This window comes from Lolium perenne, chromosome 3 (genome assembly GCF_019359855.2).
Source record: "Lolium perenne isolate Kyuss_39 chromosome 3, Kyuss_2.0, whole genome shotgun sequence".
In the NCBI taxonomy this organism is placed as follows: Eukaryota; Viridiplantae; Streptophyta; class Magnoliopsida; order Poales; family Poaceae; genus Lolium; species Lolium perenne.
Window position 1 is genome coordinate 44,393,892 of NC_067246.2, and position 20,959 is coordinate 44,414,850.

General features: G+C 43.7%; 1 protein-coding gene across 1 annotated transcript; it reads right to left on the reverse strand.

The window, feature by feature from the left end:
- Positions 1-16,855: 16,855 nt before the first annotated feature.
- Positions 16,856-18,603, reverse strand: LOC139830007 (malonyl-coenzyme:anthocyanin 5-O-glucoside-6'''-O-malonyltransferase-like). The gene has a single exon (XM_071827907.1). It carries the CDS (start codon positions 18,454-18,456, stop codon positions 17,110-17,112), a length of 1,347 nt encoding a protein of 448 aa, XP_071684008.1. The 5' UTR covers positions 18,457-18,603; the 3' UTR covers positions 16,856-17,109.
- Positions 18,604-20,959: the final 2,356 nt, after the last annotated feature.

The window sequence follows — 20,959 nt, forward strand, 5'->3', positions numbered from 1 at the left end:
CTTTATTTGTTATTTTGTTAAATCTTTATTAGTGGAAATTTAAACCCTAATTAATAATTACTTTAATTATTAAATGTTTAAAAATAATAAAAAGCCAAATTCAATATTATTTTTTATTTCTAAGTTATTAATAACTTCAATTTTATAATGAAGTTATTAATCCAATAATCATAGGGTTATTAGCAAACCCTAATTCCATATGGAATAGTATTACAACCCTATCATTTCATGTTGAACTCTAAAACCCTAAATTAATTAGGAACCCTAGTTCCATTATTACATGTGAACCCTAATTTGTTTCTAACCTAAAACCAAGGTTAGAACAGGTGATCATGGTACTCTAATTCAAATCATAAAGCCACCATTAGCAACTAAAAGACATACCTATGTCCACATAAAATGTAGAACCCTATCACTAGCAAATTAGTATTCCATGTATGCATATCATTAAACCTAGTTGATCAAGTAGGATCAACCAAGTTTAAACCCTAGCTTCTACTGTCAAAACCATCATCCTTATTCATCCATGTTTAGCATCACACCATGGTGATGAACCCAAATAGCATCTAGGCCCAATATTTAGCATTACATAACCATAGTCCACTGAACCCTACAAATACTTCATAATTATGAACCATCCTATTCAGGAGTCAACTACTCCTTACTTAATAGAACCAACAGTAAAACCTAGATCACTTCAACCCTAATTGATATACTTCTTATTATTTAAGAAGTATGTTCTTCAAAAGTTATTCTTTTGAAGCAAAGAGGGAATCATCACCAACCCTGCTTATAAGGACCTATAAACCCTAGCCAGCTATCACTAGCAAGATAAACCAACCTTGACAACAACCATGTATATTGAATTGCTTAGGATGCCTAAGCTTATCTCAACCTAACAAGCCCTAGTTGCTGATGAATCCAACTATGTTGTGATCCATCTTATACTTACTCCAGAAACTACTTGAAACCAGAATAAATTATAACAAACCAGAAACCCAATTGTCATACTTGTTCTTTATTACAGAACATGTTCTTCAAAAGTTATTCTTTTGAAGAATATAACAAATAATCATTAACCATGCTATATAGTACTAAAAATGACAGCTGTTCTTTACATATTAACATTAGGCCAATTATCATTCTTTGTGTGCTTAATTGATTACTGTGCTTTATTATCTACCTGTTCATGATACCAAGTAATCACACCTGAATAAGAACCTTGTTTGTGAATCACTCTAAAAGTGCAACACACCCTGAATCAATTATTACCACTCATTAATTCTAAATCATCGGGGTTAGGTCACGCTTAGAGCGATTGCATCTCATTCTTATGCATTATTGCATCCTTGCCAATCTTTTAAACATCGTCCTTACCGGACGATGATGCTATTTCAGAATTTGGAGTTATTACGTATCGAAGACCTTGACTGCATAATCTTGCAGTCAAGAAAGGCAAGTTCATCACTTGCTCATGTCATTTGAGTATTTTTATCAAATTACTTGCAAAGTATTATGGTTATCACTATTGCACAAAAATCAAAACCACTACTTTCATAACTATGAATATGACTATGTGGTGGGCAATGGAACCATGGATTGTTTTGATATGGTGGAGGTTCCATTGCACGGGCTTATATCCATCTAGGATTAAACAACACATGTCGCCAGTGATTCTTGTGCCGTAATATCCGTGTTAACCATAAGATCCGGAGTGGGACGGAGTAGTCAAAAGTGTTTCCACCTCTCGTTCATCAACGGATGCGCTTTACCGTAGACACTTGTATCTGTCAGGGCAAGCGGTGGGCTGGGGAAGCCTTAAGTCCCCACGGCATAGTCCGTAGACACTTGTCGCTCGAAGTGCAAGCGGTGGGCTGGGGAAGCCTAAAGTCCCCACGGTATTGCGGTCTATGATGGGTTGCAGCTACCGGCGAAGGAGTTTGGTTCGATCCCAAACTGTCGTCGTGGTCGGGGTCCACCCGTGAGTGGGAATAATGGGACCGGCGAGGGCCCAGGGTCGGGGCATGCAACAAAGGGTGGGTGTTCGAGGTAGCGGAGGAACATGATTGGCTAGACCTTATACCGGGCCTCACACCAAAGGAAGTGTGGACGAGAACTAGACTCGGTTGGCACCAAGGTTAAGATCTCTTATGGGTAAAGCAACACACCTCTGCAGAGTGTAAAGAACTGTGACCTGTCACTCCCTGTTCCGGGATTGAGGAACTGCGAACGCGGCCGGAAAGGAGCTCCATGAAGTTCTAGTAAACCGGTGAAGGCTGACGGACATAGTTCTTCTGAATAAAAGCAACCTTTTGAAGAAATGATTATGAAAACCTGCATTGGTATTAGACTTTCTGGTCTAATGCCGTAGCTAGTGCATTAAACACCTCTTTCCTATAATGAACTTGTTGAGTACGCTCGTACTCATCCCACTCTTAAATCCCCTGCTTAGATATGGAGGAATCAAAGGAGGATCTACAGTACAACTCGAAGGTCGAGGAGTCAACAGCTACTTCAAGAGACAGGAACCTGTCAGAGGAGTCCAATACCACATCCAACAAGAAGAAAACCTAGTTTAGCCAATTAAAGGGAACTAGTTTCCTAAACCTAGCTCCTATTTAGTTAGAGTCTATTCTTAGCCTCTGTAGTTAGTGAAATACTCTACACATAGAGTTCGTGATAAGACTAGACTACGAGTCGTTCTTCTGGAGTTTATTTGCAATTTTACCTCATTGTAAAATAGGAGGCTGTGATGATCTTATGTAACTGAGTCGATGTTGTAATTCTATAGACATACCTTGGACCCGCATATGTTTCTGTTGTACCACTCTGAGCGATATAATACTAGTGGAACGGTGTTTCATTGGTGTTATATCAGACTTGCATACTACACCATGCAGTGGTATGCCGGGTCACCACAGTTGGTATCAGAGCAAATGCTTTGACCCTAGGATTAAAACCCTTGAAAAGGAGACCTATAGGATTGGTAGTGTCTATAGGAAGTTGTCTTAGTTAAAACCAAATAGTTCTGATGACTTGAGATGGATATTCACTTGAGAATAATCCTGACACACTTGAGTCAATATTTCTTACCTAGCTTACCAAGATAAAATAAAGTAGTTAGCTAATCCCAAATTTGTAGTACACAATTAAGTCCTAAAACAATATATGAGTAGATCACAGTTGGTATACAATACATGGTAGTCCAAAGAGAGGATACAACCATAAGGAAGATATCCTATTGGAAGATGTGTACCAACACAGGTTATGGTTAAGTATGAGTTATCCAGAACTGTAATAGAAGTTATATCAAGTGATGAAGTTAATTAAGATATCCTAATAGAAGATGTAGACCCAGATAAGTAATGAGTAAGTAAAATTATCTAGACATGTCAAACCACTGATAGTAAGTGATAAAAACAAGTGATATGAGGTAGTAGAGACCCTGATGAGTTAATCATGGGAGATAAGGAAGAGTGATAGGAATAATATATGTCTACCTACATGGTAGAGTTGCTAATCATATATGATTCACTTGAGAGTCATTATGTGATGAAGTAGAACATCTAAAGTATTTAGGAGGAGTATAATAAGAAGCCAAGTGCTAAACAAATAGTGCAAGAATTGTGTTCCAAAACAATAAGAAGTGTGCCAAGCATACCATGACCATAGTCTTACAATAGAAACACCTGTAAGTATAGGAGCTATAGTCCAATAGTTATGTGTTTAGAATAACTATGTTAGAATCTAGATATACCATATGAAGTAGTCCTCAACATAATGAAAGCTAAGTTAGAACTTCCAAAGAAAATTAGGTTGACCTTAACTATCCCAGACCACTTTGTTTCAAGTTTATCTCATTGCAATTGTGCAATTCAGGTAAATGTCAAGACAAATAGTAGAATGCCAACTATATGTGCTAAGTATCACGATATAAACCTATCTTATGTGGTGTTATATACTACACATCAGAGCCTGATGTTTAGAGATGTCTTACTCAACTATTATAATTCAGGCTTATGATGGTGTGTATTATAAGCACAAAGCTGAATCTTCTTGGATCTTATTGGATTTTCATTGTTTGACTAGATCCATACATGAAGTTTGACTTTGATATGCAAGTGCATGTTGCAATATCAAGTCCTTACTTGATGCTATAGATCTAGAGGGTAATAGTATTCGTGTGAGGAAGCGACGAATTCTGGAAGATTCGGAAGACAAGACGAAGGTTCATTAGAAGAAAGGAAACAAAGTTGTGGGAAGCAACCACAATATTCAGAAGGTAGTACCAATCAACATTCATGCTTTACCTCCACAGAGGAGTACTTTAGTACATAAGAAGAATGAAGATGAGAAATCTGGTGATTATGGTGAAGCTCAAGCAGATCCATAGTCAACAGAGAAGAGGGAATGCATGGGAAATCACTTCAAATACTATAATCATAGTGTCAGCTAGTGGTTCTCTTGCAACAATAAACCCTCGAAGAAAGGAAGATGATCTAGGAAATCATAGCAAATATAAGAAGACCATAGTTGATATCAGAATACCACAATTGATATAGGATCAATACTGGAAGATAGAGTAGAAGATATCTCGTCCAGTTGATCAGAACCTAGAATAGAATCCATTTTTAGATATCAAATAGCCACAGTTGATATAATAACCACAGCTGGTATCAGTTAGTATTACAAATAGTCCATGATTTAATTAGTTGTAACAAAAGTTCGTGAACAAATAAAAATCCTGTCAGCCAAATAACTATGATCTATAATCATTTAGTCAAAGGATTCACATTGGATGTCCACAATTGAGTGGATACACCACAAATATTCTTCGCAAGACCTTAGAAGAATATGAACCATGAACTACACCCAGACCAATATTCTAACCATGAATCCAGTGGTTGGAAGGAAAGAAATTGAAGACCATAAGAAAACTCAAAGGGGTAGAGTAAAGATTGAGTTGGATGTACAATGACTCAATACTTTGAGTAAGATGAAGAAGAAGGTCTGAACTGAGAGGAAGTTCGATCTTATTTTCATAAGATTGTTGAACACTACTTCCAGAAGGATGTCAGACCAGAAGCCGAGGTTCATACCTTGAGGAAGTAAGAAGTGTACTATAACTTGAGAAAGTGAGTAATATTCACTCAGCAGTTCGATAGCTCAAGTAATCTAAGGTTAATGAAGTTGGATGAAGGAAATACCATAGACCAAATACAGTTCAAAAGGGCCAAAGACCGAAGAAGATTGAACATACCAATACCAAAGACTAATAGAATGATTCCTTTCATGGAACCTAAATAACCCAAAATAGTTATAGGTATCAATTATAAACCCTGATTTGGATGAACTAAATGAGTCTAATCCATTCCTAGGGAAATAAACCATCACAACCATTTCCATGGTAAGTGCCTTATCAAGTACCATTACTGCACTTTTGGTAGTAAGGGAAAACAAAGACCTATTTTATCAATTAGGAGAATATATCAAATTAGTCCTCAGTTAAGATTAACAGCACCAGAAGAAGTCCCAATCATTGAATCTTCAATGAGGAAGGAAACAAGATTATGATATTGAAAAAAATCATGGAACTGAAGTAACAAGCCATGGCCCAGAGACAAACACTATTGGATTCCAGGAAGAATCTGGATGAGAGATATATTCAATTATATCTAGCGAGATCACCACGGAGTTCGAGAAATGTAGTAGTCTGCACAAGTCAGATCCACACTCCGAAACGTGAGAGATATCAAACTTCGAGGACGAAGTTTAGTTTAAGGGGTAGAGACTGTAATATCCCAGGTAATGGGGTTACCAAAAATAGAGGAAACAGATGTGTGCATTGCATTCATGCATAGAAAATCTGGGGAATTTTCGCGCTTTAAAGTAAAACAGTCACAGTAACTGAAGTTTCACTTGACCTTGGTGGAATTGAAGTAGCTCATCAAGTCAAGCGCTATAAACCTCAAGGTGACTTTGCTAAAACCTTGTTTTGGGTAGAGATGATTTGATCTAAGGGGTTAGATCAAATGGAACTAATAATCAACACAACAATACTTTACTCAAAGATCAATTGCTTGATCTTATAAAAGATCATAATATGGAATTCCCTGCCATAACATATGGATCTACAATTAATTGGAAATCAAGTAACAATAATTGGGAAACCATTCTTCACTTATCTTTTCCATGTCATAAACTAATCCATGATCCTACCATGAACCTCATGATATTCATTTTACTTCATTCTTGGAAACATAACAAGAAGACCAACCCTATAAATATATATTTTTCTATTCCAAGATATTATATTCAAACCATCATCTTTAAGAGAAACCTTAGGATATTATTCAAGACCTTCCCAAGTGAGAGAGCCCATTCATATCAATTCTAGCTTGACCTATTCAAGAATAAAGGACAACCTTTGAATTAAAGTATTAGGTTGAAAACCATTTCCTTTGGAATGGTGAGATAACCTAATATCACATGGAATAATAATAATACCCCTGAATTGATTAGGTGAGGAAGAGACCAACCCAATTAAGCTAGACAAATGAAACCTTAGTCTAGATACCTAAGGAGATATTAGGAGTACACCATAAACCCTAGAATAACCATTCATAAATGAGAAAGCTCAACCTATGGTGTTATACCCAAGATAATTGAGACAACCATAGCCATGTCCATCCAAGAAACTATAAGGGAGATATTATGCTTAGTTGATCAAGACAACACTTGATCATAGAAGTGAAGACCATTCCATTAGGAATACTTTAGGAATCCAAACCTTGATCATTATAAATTGAGTGATGATCATAAACCCTAAGAACTTGAAGTAGAGATATTAAGAACAAGTTGATCATGCCTAATCCATGATCCTGCTCTTGAGGTATGTGAGGATAAGTTAATTCTAATAAGATAAGTAGGTATCATTCACCACATGAAATCATAGGGAGGTAACTAGTAAGCAACCCTAGACTTATACCTCAACCTTCACTTGTGGATCACTAGGTGATCATAAGTAGAACTATAGCACATCAATATTCCATTTATTCCTCAATTAAAGGACCTAAGAAAACCTTAGAGTAACACTCTATACTTTATATGGTGAGAAATCATTAATCCATATAACCAAAGTTAACTATAAAAAAAAACAATATTCACTCTAGTTACTTAAATGATAAAATCAAGATAGTAATAAAAGTCAATTGGTAGTAAATAAAACCAATTCTCAAGTCCTTAGTAACTAAAGGAGCACATGATAGATTAAGCAAATAACCAATTTATTATGCATTGGGGAGAGTAAACCTAACCAATGCAAAATGGTGTCATCTCATATTTACCACCTAGAATTATATCTCAACAACAGTTTGTGTAGCACTATGGAGATTACAAAACTATAAACCCAATCCACATTTGAGTTCTAACCCATGTGTCTTTAGGTTAATAGTATTGGAACCTAAAATTGTCCATAGAGTAAACCTTATATTCCAATTCATTAACACATAATTATGCACATCAAATAATAAACAAGAGATCACTTCCCAAATGGAAACCAAGGCTTAATAACAATCCCTCAAATACTTTGAGTTAAAAGTATCAACTATAATAATCCAAATATTTGATTCACAAAAAAAATGGAAATTATAATGAGAGCACAAAATCATGATTAATTAAAAATTGCAAGAGAAAGTTCATACATAAAGATTAAATGATCATTCTAGAACAATTCAGTATGAAAATGATCTTCTTATTAGTCCTCAGTAATTTCCAATTGACAATCACCTACAAAATAAAAAGATGCAAATTTGAATTGAAAACAAAATTCAAAAATAGAAATACAAAACAGGAAATGAATAAAAGAGAAAAAGAAGAAAAACCTCACCTGGACTTACCTGTTGTCGCAGCCCACGTGGCAGCCCACCAAGCAGCCCAACAGCCTCGGCCCAGCACAGCCCGTCGCGGCCCAGCATACCGTTTCGCGTGGATAAAGACGAGGAGACGTCGTCGTCTTCGTCTCCTCCACAGGACGCGCGGGAGATCGCCACCGCGATGGCCAGGGCCACGTCCCGCGGTCGTCGCCGCTATTGCCGATCACAAGACACGCCGTCGACCCTATAAAGCGCCGCGGAAGCCTTAATTTCTCCTCTTTTCGTCTCAGACCGCCGAATCCCGAAACCCTAGCCAACCCTGTCTCCGGCCATCGCCGTCGATGGAGACCTCCCCAGGCCAAGCTGTGACCACCCACGTGACCGCCGTACTCGACATGATCAAGGTGCAAAAGGAATGGAGCCGGGGCAACCTATATCCCCGCCGACGAGTTCATCTTCCCCGACACCGGCGCCGATGATTTCCGTCGATACCGACCCTCATTCGCCTCGCCGCCAAACGCTCTGTGCTCCTGGTGAGCTCCTGCATCTCTCAGCACCCTCGGCCCGCTTAATTACGTCCTAAATCATCGCCTCACCGTGAACCTGCAAGCTCCACCGCTTCACCTCGCCGGCGACCATGCTCCGATGACCTTTAGGTAGCGGCGCTAGGATCAGTAGGTTCCCCGTGACGTGCGGTTTCGATAGAGACCCCTTGCCCGTCCAAGCATGCCCAGGATCGGCGGCGCCGTCGTGGATTTCCGCCGGCAGTGACCACCCTGGACATGAACTCGATTTGGACTTAGTCCACGCCAACGTGGCGTCTGACGTGGCCATTGGCCCACCGGTCAGTACCCCTGCGGGTAGTCTGGCCGGGTGCAATTAGCATTTCCTTTATTTTATTTCAAAATCCAATAATTGCTAAAACTTTGAAATAATGTAGAAAATTCATAAAAGCTCAGAAAAATACAAATAAGATATCAAAATTATTATAAAAGAAAAATCTATCCAATAAAAATATAAAATGAAATTTATATTTTTAAATAGAAATCCATTATTTAATACTTATTAAATAAGCCTTTTCTTTAATTCTAAATTGAATTAAAATTCAATAAATAGTAAAACCTTTTAAAATAAATAAAAAACCAGTAAGAAAGATAAAGAAACATTAAAGCTATTTTTTCTTTATTTGTTATTTTGTTAAATCTTTATTAGTGGAAATTTAAACCCTAATTAATAATTACTTTAATTATTAAATGTTTAAAAATAATAAAAAGCCAAATTCAATATTATTTTTTATTTCTAAGTTATTAATAACTTCAATTTTATAATGAAGTTATTAATCCAATAATCATAGGGTTATTAGCAAACCCTAATTCCATATGGAATAGTATTACAACCCTATCATTTCATGTTGAACTCTAAAACCCTAAATTAATTAGGAACCCTAGTTCCATTATTACATGTGAACCCTAATTTGTTTCTAACCTAAAACCAAGGTTAGAACAGGTGATCATGGTACTCTAATTCAAATCATAGAGCCACCATTAGCAACTAAAAGACATACCTATGTCCACATAAAATGTAGAACCCTATCACTAGCAAATTAGTATTCCATGTATGCATATCATTAAACCTAGTTGATCAAGTAGGATCAACCAAGTTTAAACCCTAGCTTCTACTGTCAAAACCATCATCCTTATTCATCCATGTTTAGCATCACACCATGGTGATGAACCAAAATAGCATCTAGGCCCAATATTTAGCATTACATAACCATAGTCCACTGAACCCTACAAATACTTCATAATTATGAACCATCCTATTCAGGAGTCAACTACTCCTTACTTAATAGAACCAACAAGAAACCTAGATCACTTCAACCCTAATTGATATACTTCTTATTATTTAAGAAGTATGTTCTTCAAAAGTTATTCTTTTGAAGCAAAGAGGGAATCATCACCAACCCTGCTTATAAGGACCTATAAACCCTAGCCAGCTATCACTAGCAAGATAAACCAACCTTGACAACAACCATGTATATTGAATTGCTTAGGATGCCTAAGCTTATCTCAACCTAACAAGCCCTAGTTGCTGATGAATCCAACTATGTTGTGATCCATCTTATACTTACTCTAGAAACTACTTGAAACCAGAATAAATTATAACAAACCAGAAACCCAATTGTCATACTTGTTCTTTATTACAGAACATGTTCTTCAAAAGTTATTCTTTTGAAGAATATAACAAATAATCATTAACCATGCTATATAGTACTAAAAATGACAACTGTTCTTTACATATTAACATTAGGCCAATTATCATTCTTTGTGTGCTTAATTGATTACTGTGCTTTATTATCTACCTGTTCATGATACCAAGTAATCACACCTGAATAAGAACCTTGTTTGTGAATCACTCTAAAAGTGCAACACCCTGAATCAATTATTACCACTCATTAATTCTAAATCATCGGGGTTAGGTCACGCTTAGAGCGATTGCATCTCATTCTTATGCATTATTGCATCCTTGCCAATCTTTTAAACATCGTCCTTACCGGACGATGATGCTATTTCAGAATTTGGAGTTATTACGTATCGAAGACCTTGACTGCATAATCTTGCAGTCAAGAAAGGCAAGTTCATCACTTGCTCATGTCATTTGAGTATTTTTATCAAATTACTTGCAAAGTATTATGGTTATCACTATTGCACAAAAATCAAAACCACTACTTTCATAACTATGAATATGACTATGTGGTGGGCAATGGAACCATGGATTGTGTTGATATGGTGGAGGTTCCATTGCACGGGCTTATATCCATCTAGGATTAAACAACACATGTCGCCAGTGATTCTTGTGCCGTAATATCCGTGTTAACCATAAGATCCGGAGTGGGACGGAGTAGTCAAAAGTGTTTCCACCTCTCGTTCATCAACGGATGCGCTTTACCGTAGACACTTGTATCTGTCAGGGCAAGCGGTGGGCTGGGGAAGCCTTAAGTCCTCACGGCATAGTCCGTAGACACTTGTCGCTCGAAGTGCAAGCGGTGGGCTGGGGAAGCCTAAAGTCCCCACGGTATTGCGGTCTATGATGGGTTGCAGCTACCGGCGAAGGAGTTTGGTTCGATCCCAAACCGCTGTCGTGGTCGGGGTCCACCCGTGAGTGGGAATAATGGGACCGGCGAGGGCCTGTGGTCGGGGCATGCAACAAAGGGTGGGTGTTCGAGGTAGCGGAGGAACATGATTGGCTAGACCTTATACCGGGCCTCACACCAAAGGAAGTGTGGACGAGAACTAGACTCGGTTGGCACCAAGGTTAAGATCTCTTATGGGTAAAGCAACACACCTCTGCAGAGTGTAAAGAATCGTGGACTGTCACTCCTGTTCCGGATTGAGGAATCGCGAACGCGCCGGAAAGGAGCTCCATGAAGTTCTAGTAAACCGGTGAAGGCTGACGGACATAGTTCTTCTGAATAAAAGCAACCTTTTGAAGAAATGATTATGAAAACCTGCATTGGTATTAGACTTTCTGGTCTAATGCCGTAGCTAGTGCATTAAACACCTCTTTCCTATAATGAACTTGTTGAGTACGCTCGTACTCATCCCACTCTTAAATCCCCTGCTTAGATATGGAGGAATCAAAGGAGGATCTACAGTACAACTCGAAGGTCGAGGAGTCAACAGCTACTTCAAGAGACAGGAACCTGTCAGAGGAGTCCAATACCACATCCAACAAGAAGAAAACCTAGTTTAGCCAATTAAAGGGAACTAGTTTCCTAAACCTAGCTCCTATTTAGTTAGAGTCTATTCTTAGCCTCTGTAGTTAGTGAAATACTCTACACATAGAGTTCGTGATAAGACTAGACTACGAGTCGTTCTTCTGGAGTTTATTTGCAATTTTACCTCATTGTAAAATAGGAGGCTGTGATGATCTTATGTAACTGAGTCGATGTTGTAATTCTATAGACATACCTTGGACCCGCATATGTTTCTGTTGTACCACTCTGAGCGATATAATACTAGTGGAACGGTGTTTCATTGGTGTTATATCAGACTTGCATACTACACCATGCAGTGGTATGCCGGGTCACCACATCCGGCACGCCGCCGGGACGGGGAATTGCCCCCGGAATCCATCTCCATCAACACCACCGCCATCTTCATCGCCCTTGCTGTCTCCCATGATGAGGAGGGAGTAGTTCTCCCCCGAGGCTGAGGGCTCTACCGGTAGCTATGTGGTTCATCTCTCTCTCCCATGGTGTGATCTATATGAATATGTATATGTTACTCTTGTCTATTATGCACTCTAGAGGTTACTTTAATATGAACTCCGGATGTTGTGGAGCTTGTTTACTCCGGCTTGAGGTGTGCTTTTGTAGCCCTACACAATGAATGGTGTTTGTTATCCAACAAGAGAGTGTTTGAGAGTAGTACTTATTTGTTCATCTATGTGATCATAGGCTTTGCAATCTAGATGTCATATACTATTCAAGTGTTTTATTATGTGAACTTTGGAGTTACTGTGACCTCTACCTCCCTGAGTTCGATAAACCTTGGGTGATTCACTTAAGGGAAACTTGCTGCTGTTCTACAAACCTCTGCTCTTGGAGGCCCAACACTATCTACAGGAATAGAAGCGTGCGTAGACATCAGGGTTCCCAACGGACATGTGCTTCACGCGTTATCATGTCTCCGTCGACAACCGGGTTCTACAACGACGACCCCTCCACCACTCTCGGGTGCGTGACGCCAAACTTGTCGCTGCACTACCAGGATACTCTGCCGCATGGCGGCTTCAACCCCAACGCCGTCTTCTACTCCCCGACGTACAAGCAAGCTCCCCAGCACGAGCCAGGACCCGGTGCGGATGACGCCCCGTTTACTGGCCGTAGGGGCCCGCTCAAATTCGAGAGCACCGGTGCTGAGGAGGAGGAGAAGGGGAGGGGGTGGAGGACGAGGAGGGTGGCGACGAAGAGGATGATGGCGCGGAGGATGGCGATGATCTCGTGCAGGTTGACGCGACCGGCGTGAGGAAGAAGAAGAAGACGGCATCGGTCACACGAGGCCCCAAGTGGACGGTTCTAGAGGATCAATTTCTCTGCAAGTTGTGGTCGACGGTGAGCCATGACTCCATCATCGATGCCAAACAAAAGTACGGGAAGTATTGGACGAGGATCAAGGGCGAGTTCGATGAGCGCAAGCTAATCAACAACGACTACAACAAAGTGACAATGAAGAGGAGCCAAAAGACAATGTCGACGCGATGGGTTATCATTCAGGCGTCAGTGAACATGTTCCATTGTTTCCATCACAAGGTCGAGACCAGAGGCGACAACGGCATTGACGTCAACGGTGTGGTACGACTCTTTATTAGCTAATTCGTAGTGCCTACATTTTGTTCGATGATATGTGATTGTGTTTCCTGTTGTTAGTTCGATAAGCCCATGGATATGTACCGGAAGAAATCGGACGGGAAGTCATTCACGCTGATGCATTGCTATAGCAAGCTCAAAAAGAATGAGAAATGGCAGTTGACCCACATTTCGTTGTCGAAGGGGAAAGACGGCATTGATTTGGATGCGCCACTGGCAACATCGGCAGGTCGTCCTATCGACAACAAGGCTGCCAAGGCCGTCTTGGCCGACGCTGCGTCGACCGAGAAGACGCAGGCGTCGATCACGCAGTGCCTCACCGAGCTCTTATCGACACTGCTCTCCCGCGACAAAAAGACCGACGAAAGATGGGTGGCGCTGCTCAAGAGGCAAGAGGAGAAGATGGAGCTCAAGAAACACAAGGACGACATGTCCCCGCTGAGAGCATCGACAGAAGGAATGTCTCCCGGGACGCGGGCGGTGCACAACTTCTTCAAAGGCCAGACACTCGACGACATCAAAGCAAAAATGGCGGCGGCCAAGGTGGCGTCCGATGCAGCGACAGCGGCAGCAATCCCAACCCCGGAGCAAGAGCCGGCAGACGCGTCTGCGACAACATCTACTGGTACACCTGTGATATGGATATCCAGGCCTGGTACACTAGGACAGCCATTGATATGATGATTAGGTTGTACCAATATTTTATCATAGTCTTGTTATTAGGAAATAATAATGTAGCCATGTCATGTGGTGGGCCAAATTAGGTTATTAGTGTGTCTGTTGGGATTGGGTCTGTCCAACCCAACTAGGGCTAGGCAAATAGTGGGGCGCCCCAGCCCAATAGGGGCTGGCCGGCCACCCTCCCCCCTCATATAAGGAGGTGGGGCGGCTAGGGTTAGGTTTAGATTAGATTGAATCCAGAACATGTAGAACTTCGAGTTCATACTATCACCGTTCCTATGGGATCAGTGTGCGTGACGGCGTCTTGGACGTCCGTCCAGTTATCCAATAAAGGTGTGAGAGTTCTTGAGTCTGTCAAGAGTAATCATATGTGCTTGAGTATCCTTGAATCTGTCGAGGGAGTACAAGAGGTCCTATGGATCATCAAGGTGCATCGTGAAATATCGGGCAACACCTAGGAGGAACTGCTGGGATCCCCCTCATCATGTGGTATCAGATTGCTAGGTTGATCACGGTGCAGATTGGTTTGTTGCTCAATTGTTTCTGCTCGATTGCTGTGGCTACCATTGGGTACGTCGCCGCCATGCTGTTGGTGAAGATCAAGGAGGAGGAAGTGGGAGGCAGAGTCAAGTTCCAGAGGCCTTCGTTCATGCGGAGGTGGTGGCTGCAAGGGAGAGGAAGGAATAGTGCTGTTGAAGCTCTGCCACGACAGGTTTTCGCCGGAAATCCGTGCCGCGGCAAGAAAAATCGCGAGGAACGAGTCGTTTCCGTCCGGCGGCCGGCACCAGATCTGGTTGACCGGCTCCACAGCCGGGCCGATCCGGTCACACGACCGGCAGAACGGCCCCCAAACCGGCGGTCCCGGCGCTATGTCCGGTTGGACCGGCTCCCAGGCCGGGCTGGCCGGCATAAACCGGGTCCAGCACCGGTGCCAACCGGGGCGGGTCCAGGGGAGCAGCGGAGGTTCACCCGGCCCACAGGCCAGCAGACCGGGTCCCACACCGGTTGGACCGGCACCCAGGCCGGTCAGACCGGGCACCAGGCCGGTTGGACTGACGTCCAGGCCGGTCGTACCGGGCCCCAGGCCGACAGTTCCAGACGTGCATCTGGCAATATCGGCATCCAGACCTGCAGCGCCACTTGTGCAGCTGTTGTTTGTTCGTCACGGAGTGGAAGAAAGTTTGCTCTTCAAGGAGGAAGACAATGGTGTTTCAGAAGGGTGCATACTCAGGTGTTGTCTATTTGGATCCAAGGCGGACATGAATTTATTTTGTTTTGTTTTGGGTGATATGTATGGTGCGCATCAGTTGCATTTGGAAGGATACGTGTGTCTTAAATCAGGTTGATGGCGTCGAAGACCAAATGGCGCCAAGGACAAGTCAAGCTAGTCGAGAGGGGGGATGAGGTGTGGAAGACTGGCGAGGCTTGAGGATGAAGTTCGGCGATGTTCTTATCTGACGCTACCCTTTTTCTAGCAGACCCTCACGCGTTGGGGACAACGCTTCTTGAAGAAGGGGAGGATGATATGGATATCCAGGCCTGGTACACTAGGACAGCCATTGATATGATGATTAAGTCTAAGCCTCTAAGGTTGTACCAGTATTTTATCATAGTCTTGTTATTAGGAAATAATATTGTAGCCAGGTCATGTGGTGGGCCAAATTAGGGTTATTAGTGTGTCTGTTGGGATTGGGTCTGTCCAACCCAACTAGGGCTAGGCCCATAGTGGGGCGCCCCAGCCCAATAAGGGCTGGCCGGCCACGCTCCCCCTCATATAAGGAGGTGGGGCGGCTAGGGTTAGGTTTAGATTAGACTGAATCCAGAACATATAGAACTTCGAGTTCACACTATCACCGTTCCTATGGGATCGGCGTGCGTGACAGCGTCTTGGACGTTCGTCCGGTTATCCAATAAAGGTGTGAGAGTTCTTGAGTCTGTCAAGAGTAATCATATGTGCTTGAGTATCCTTGAATCTGTCAAGGGAGTTCAAGATCTATCGGTCCTATGGATCATCAAGGTGCATCGTGAAAGATCGGACAACACCTAGGAGGATCAGCTGGGATCCCCCTCATCAACCTGCGTCGGCCTCTGCCTCGGCGTCGGCGACGAGCATGCACACCGGGCAGATCACGACGAGGTCGTCGTGATCGACGGGCCTACGTCGACTCAGGATGCGCCGTCGCCGAACCCCTTACCCTTCTTCTAATTTTTACGTCGGCCTGTAATATGATCGCGCGCCCGGTACTTTGATCGCAGCTACTCTGATCCCGACGATTTCGGCGGGAACGATCTCTTTTGAGTGCAAACTATTTGAATTTCTGTTTGGGGACGGCGCTCCCCAGCAGCGTCCCCCAAACGCGGGACAAATAAAACACGTCCCCCAAACACTCGATCCGACGCCGTTTGGGGACGCGGCTAGATATGCTCTTAGTGGCTTGACCGTGCGTGTGTGCATGCTAGGTAGTGGCTAGTGGGTGTGCGCTGCTGCATTTGGTCAGCTATTTAATCCCTATAATTCAGTTGAGTCAGTACCGAGTGAACAAGAGAAAAGGTAGATGTGTGTTGTAGCAAAACTACGTGTGTCGAGTGTAAGCGCGCGAGTCTTCTTCCTCCTCGAGCAAAGCTATCACTGCAATTGAGGTGGAAATATTTTTTAAATGTTCTGTTTTGTAGCAGAAATTTTCCAGTTTCGACGCAATCCCACATAAAAATTGTAGTGAGAATTTTATTCTTGTGTTGCAATGTTTCTCCGTGAGATGCAACTCCTTACAAAGTTTTGTAGAAGATTTTATCCCCTTTTGATGCAAATCCGCCAAATAATTGTAGTGGATTTTTTGTTGTATGGTGCAATTGAGGTTGAAATCCTTTGAATGTTTTGTAGCAGTAATTTTACACTTTCGGTGCAATATAAATAACAATTGTACCAGGATTTTTAAATTTCTAAGTCATGAACTCTTGCATAATTTCATCCTCACGCGTAGACACGGGACCCAAAAGTCCGCGTCATGAACTCTTGCATGACCGCCAAATAAATAACAATTTCTAAGTCATGAACTCTTGCATGACCACCACTTCACTGGACCAATATTAACCTAGCTCACATACTGCTCGTCTCAACTTGCTATCATAAATTATCAAGCGTGCAATTATTGGCTCGTAAAAGAGAAAAAACAATTATGCACATTATTGCTGATGAAGCCACGTGATGGCGTCGTGGAAACAGGTCTGGAACCTCTGCATGCCAGCCGGCGGCAGAGACATGCCCACCTCCATGCCGCCGCCGCTCTGGCGGCTCTCCGCCACTGCCATGGCGCCGGTCCTCGCCACGGAGACGATCTCCACCTTGGCCGGCCGGCCAAACCCAAAGTCGACGTCGTAGACCCGGAACCTCGGCGAGCCCGCCACGGTCAGCACCCCGCCGCCGGACGCGCTGGCCTCTCTTATCCGCTCCATCCACAGCGCCATCTTCTCCGGCGACCCGAGTTCGCCCACCGCCCGCTCGATCGCCGCGGCAATGGCCGTGCATGCGGCGAGGAGGCCATCGGCGCCGGCAGCGGCGAGCTGGTTCTTGGGTGCGGCTTGCATGGCGGCGCCGATGCAGTTGCCGAAGTACTCGTCCGGGATGGGATCGGGCTTCATCCGCGAGCGCTGGTCGATGGGGAAAATGAAGTGAGTCTGCTCGCTGTTACTTGCTGCATCGTCTTTGGATCTCTGGTAGCACGACCAGATGAAGCCGAAGGTGGCGACCAGCGAGGTGCATCTCGGCGGCCTGGCACCAGCGGCGGCGACTACGACGTCCTTCACTCGCTGTATGTCTTCTTTAGACAGCGTGAAGGTGGCGACGAGCTGGTCGTCAGCCATCTTGACGTACTCCATCTCGTCGGTGCTCAGCAACTTGTATAGGGGGCAGCCGCCGCTTGGGTCGTCAAGGAGTGTCCTGTCCATGACAGGGGGCGGTGGTGCGCCAGTGCCAGTGCCGGCCGCGGCGGCCCAGGTATGGAGGAACCGCGTCGAGGACGCCCCATCGCAGGCGGCATGGTGCAGGGACAAGCCGACGGCGAGGCCGCGGCCGCCGCGCAGAACCGTAGCCTGCACGGTGAGCACCGGGCCGACGCCGACCGGGAGTGGCGGCACGAGCGGCAAGATCTTGGCGACCTCCCTCGCCTCGTCCTCGGCCAGCTCGTCAACGTCGGCGTCGTACTCGGCGACGGTGAAGGTGACGCTGTCGCCCGGGTGGTAGTGGAGCTCGTAGCGATCGTCGGTCCCCGGGGTGAGGCGGAGGCGGCCGGCGAGCGGGTAGAAAGCGCCGAGAGCTTGGGACAGCGAGGATTTGAGGTTGGAGAGGATGGACGTGATGTCATCGCTGGTGCCTGGGATGAGGCGGTAGTAGAAGACGCGCTCCACCGGCGGGGAGTTGAGCCAGAAGACGTCGAAAAAGTTGAGCGGCAGGGAGCAGGCCGTGTCCGGCGCCGGCGCCGAGGGCGCTACAACGGCGCTCTCGAGGACGCTGAGCTCTAGGATTGGCGCCATATCGCTGGATGGATTGGTGCAGGGGGCGTACGATAGAGGTCCTGCTTTACTTACTTAATGGAGTAGTAGTATATACTGTAGTAGTGTGGTATATACCATGTGTTACCGTAAGGGATGATGTAAGTGTCTGTCTGGCTGGTAGATGCCGATAGAGACGGAGTGAAATATAGTACTTACTATAACACATGGACAGATAAGCAGAGCATGTGCTCATGCACCAGTAGTTATGATAACGATGAATTTTTATGTGCATTATTACAGAGAAAATAATTGATGAGGCCGCATGTCTCTATAGTATAAAAGGATTTATTTCAACACACTTCCATAAATTTGAAGTATTTATCTCCAAGAAAATCATGAGTGCCAATCCTATCCATCTATCATTTGTCAACATGTCTATATCTACATTGTGTCATTGCATACTAAGTCAAGTGATAAGGTTTCGACCCATGCATGAATGGGATCTAACAATACTTATTTTCATCACACGACCAACACAAGGCTATCTAGTCTAGTAGTTTAAGGGGTAGGAACAAGGAACCACATCGCTCTCTCTATATATGGTTCTAATTTTTAATAGGCGATCGAGAGAAGATCAGGAATGCCGGTTCTCCGTGTCGGCACATCCGCAAGGCCATGTGTGCTCTACAAGGTAAGTGGAGAACTACGTCGAGTGACCAATATAAGCTCAAGACCATGCACACAGTCGTCCTCGTGATGGCGGATACGGTGAATCATGTCAAGCTAATTGAGCTATTGGCCGGAGAGATATATAGTTAGTATGGGTTCGAGCATAGCATCAACAAGAAAATCGGATCATGGTACCGGTGGAATGTGAGCCTTACCACTACTATCTTCGTTTCAAAACAAGTAGCGCATTTTTTTTCTTGATATGAATGTATCTACGCATTTTTTAATCTATAGGCTTTGCGCTGCCATTGACTGTACCCCTTGCTACCCTAACAAGTATCATTGTTGTTGGTTGCTCAGATTGTTCCCATCCTTGCCTCCTTCTATCATCTATTCTAAAGTTCCATCTCATTGACCACATAAACTATTTCTATAGTTAGAGCAGACCAGATCACCCAGTTCCGCTCAATTGGGCTGATCAACGTAATTTTCAAAATTCTCTCCAAAGCCTACACCACCTGCCTTGACCCGATCGCCCATCGCATCATTAGTCCCAATAAAACAGTTTCATCAAGAAAGAAACATCCTGGACGACTCGCTTGCTTTGATCGAAATCGTTCACGAACTGCGGGCTAAAAAAATAGGAGGGGTCCTACTCAAGCTCGACATCGAAAAAGGTTATGACCATGTTAACTGGGATTTGCTAGAAGAAGTTCTGCACTGTAAGGGTTTTAAGGAAGGCTTCATCCATCGCATCTCCCAACGGGTGCTGGGTGGCAAGACGGCAATTTTGATCAACATGGAGATAGGAGCTTTCTTTAGGAACAAGAGGGGAGTGAGACAAGGGGACCCACTTTCCCCTCTCCTCTTTACCTTCATAGAGGAAGCTCTATTTCGTATCTTGTTGGCTGGTGCAGGGGCGGGTCACATCAATGGTGTGGTACTACACTTAACTCCTGGGGAAATCACACACCTTCAATATGCGGACGATACACTTATCCTTGTCCTTTGACGAAGACATTGCAAATCTGAAATTTCTGCTCATGTGCTTTGGGGATATGTCGGGCCTGAAGATCAACTACCATAAAAGTGGAGTGATCGTCTTGGGCCAACCTGAGGAAGAACAATCTAGAATCTCCAACCTGCTCAATTTTAAGCATGGGGCTTTCCCTTTCATGTACTCGTATCTCAGCTTACATATTATGGATAGGAAGCTGATCTTGGAGCAATGGCTCTTCTTGGTCAGGAAGCTGGCAGGCAAGATTGAACCCTGGCTTAGCAAATTACTCACATTCGGAGGTCGGCTCATCCTCTCCAACGCATGCCTGGACAACCTCCCAATTATTGCGATGGGATTGTTTTTGCTCCAGGATGGAATCCATGCTAGATTATACACTTTTTGCTCCAAATTTTATTGGGAGGGCTCGGGTCCGAAGCGCAAATATCACTTGGTTAACTGGACCACAATGAGCATACCCAAAACCATGGGGGGCTTAGGACTGTTAAACACAAAGAAAATGAATATTGCACCTCTCCCAAACTGGGTGTGGAGATTGTACCACTAGGAGGACGCCATCTGGGCCCAGTTAATCCGATCCAAATATCGAGATGCCAATAACTTGTTTGCGGATACGGGCCATGGGGCTCTCAATTTTGGAACAAACTGCACTGTCAAACATTACTTTATCCTGGGGCCTAAGTTCGTCATGCAGAATGGCTCCCGTACTCGTTTTTGGTTGGGCTGGTGGATTGGAGATCCTCCCTTGAAAGACATGTTCCCGTTTCTCTTCTCTATCTGCAATAACACTACAGTTCTGGTGGCTCAGGTATGCCAGGCCGACGGAGTGCCGCTTCGTTTCCACCGCTCCCTTGA

Coding starts and splice junctions, on each gene's coding strand:
- LOC139830007 (XM_071827907.1), bottom strand. CDS start 18,456: ATGGCGCCAATCCTAGAGCTCAGCGTCCTCGAGAGCGCCGTTGTAGCG.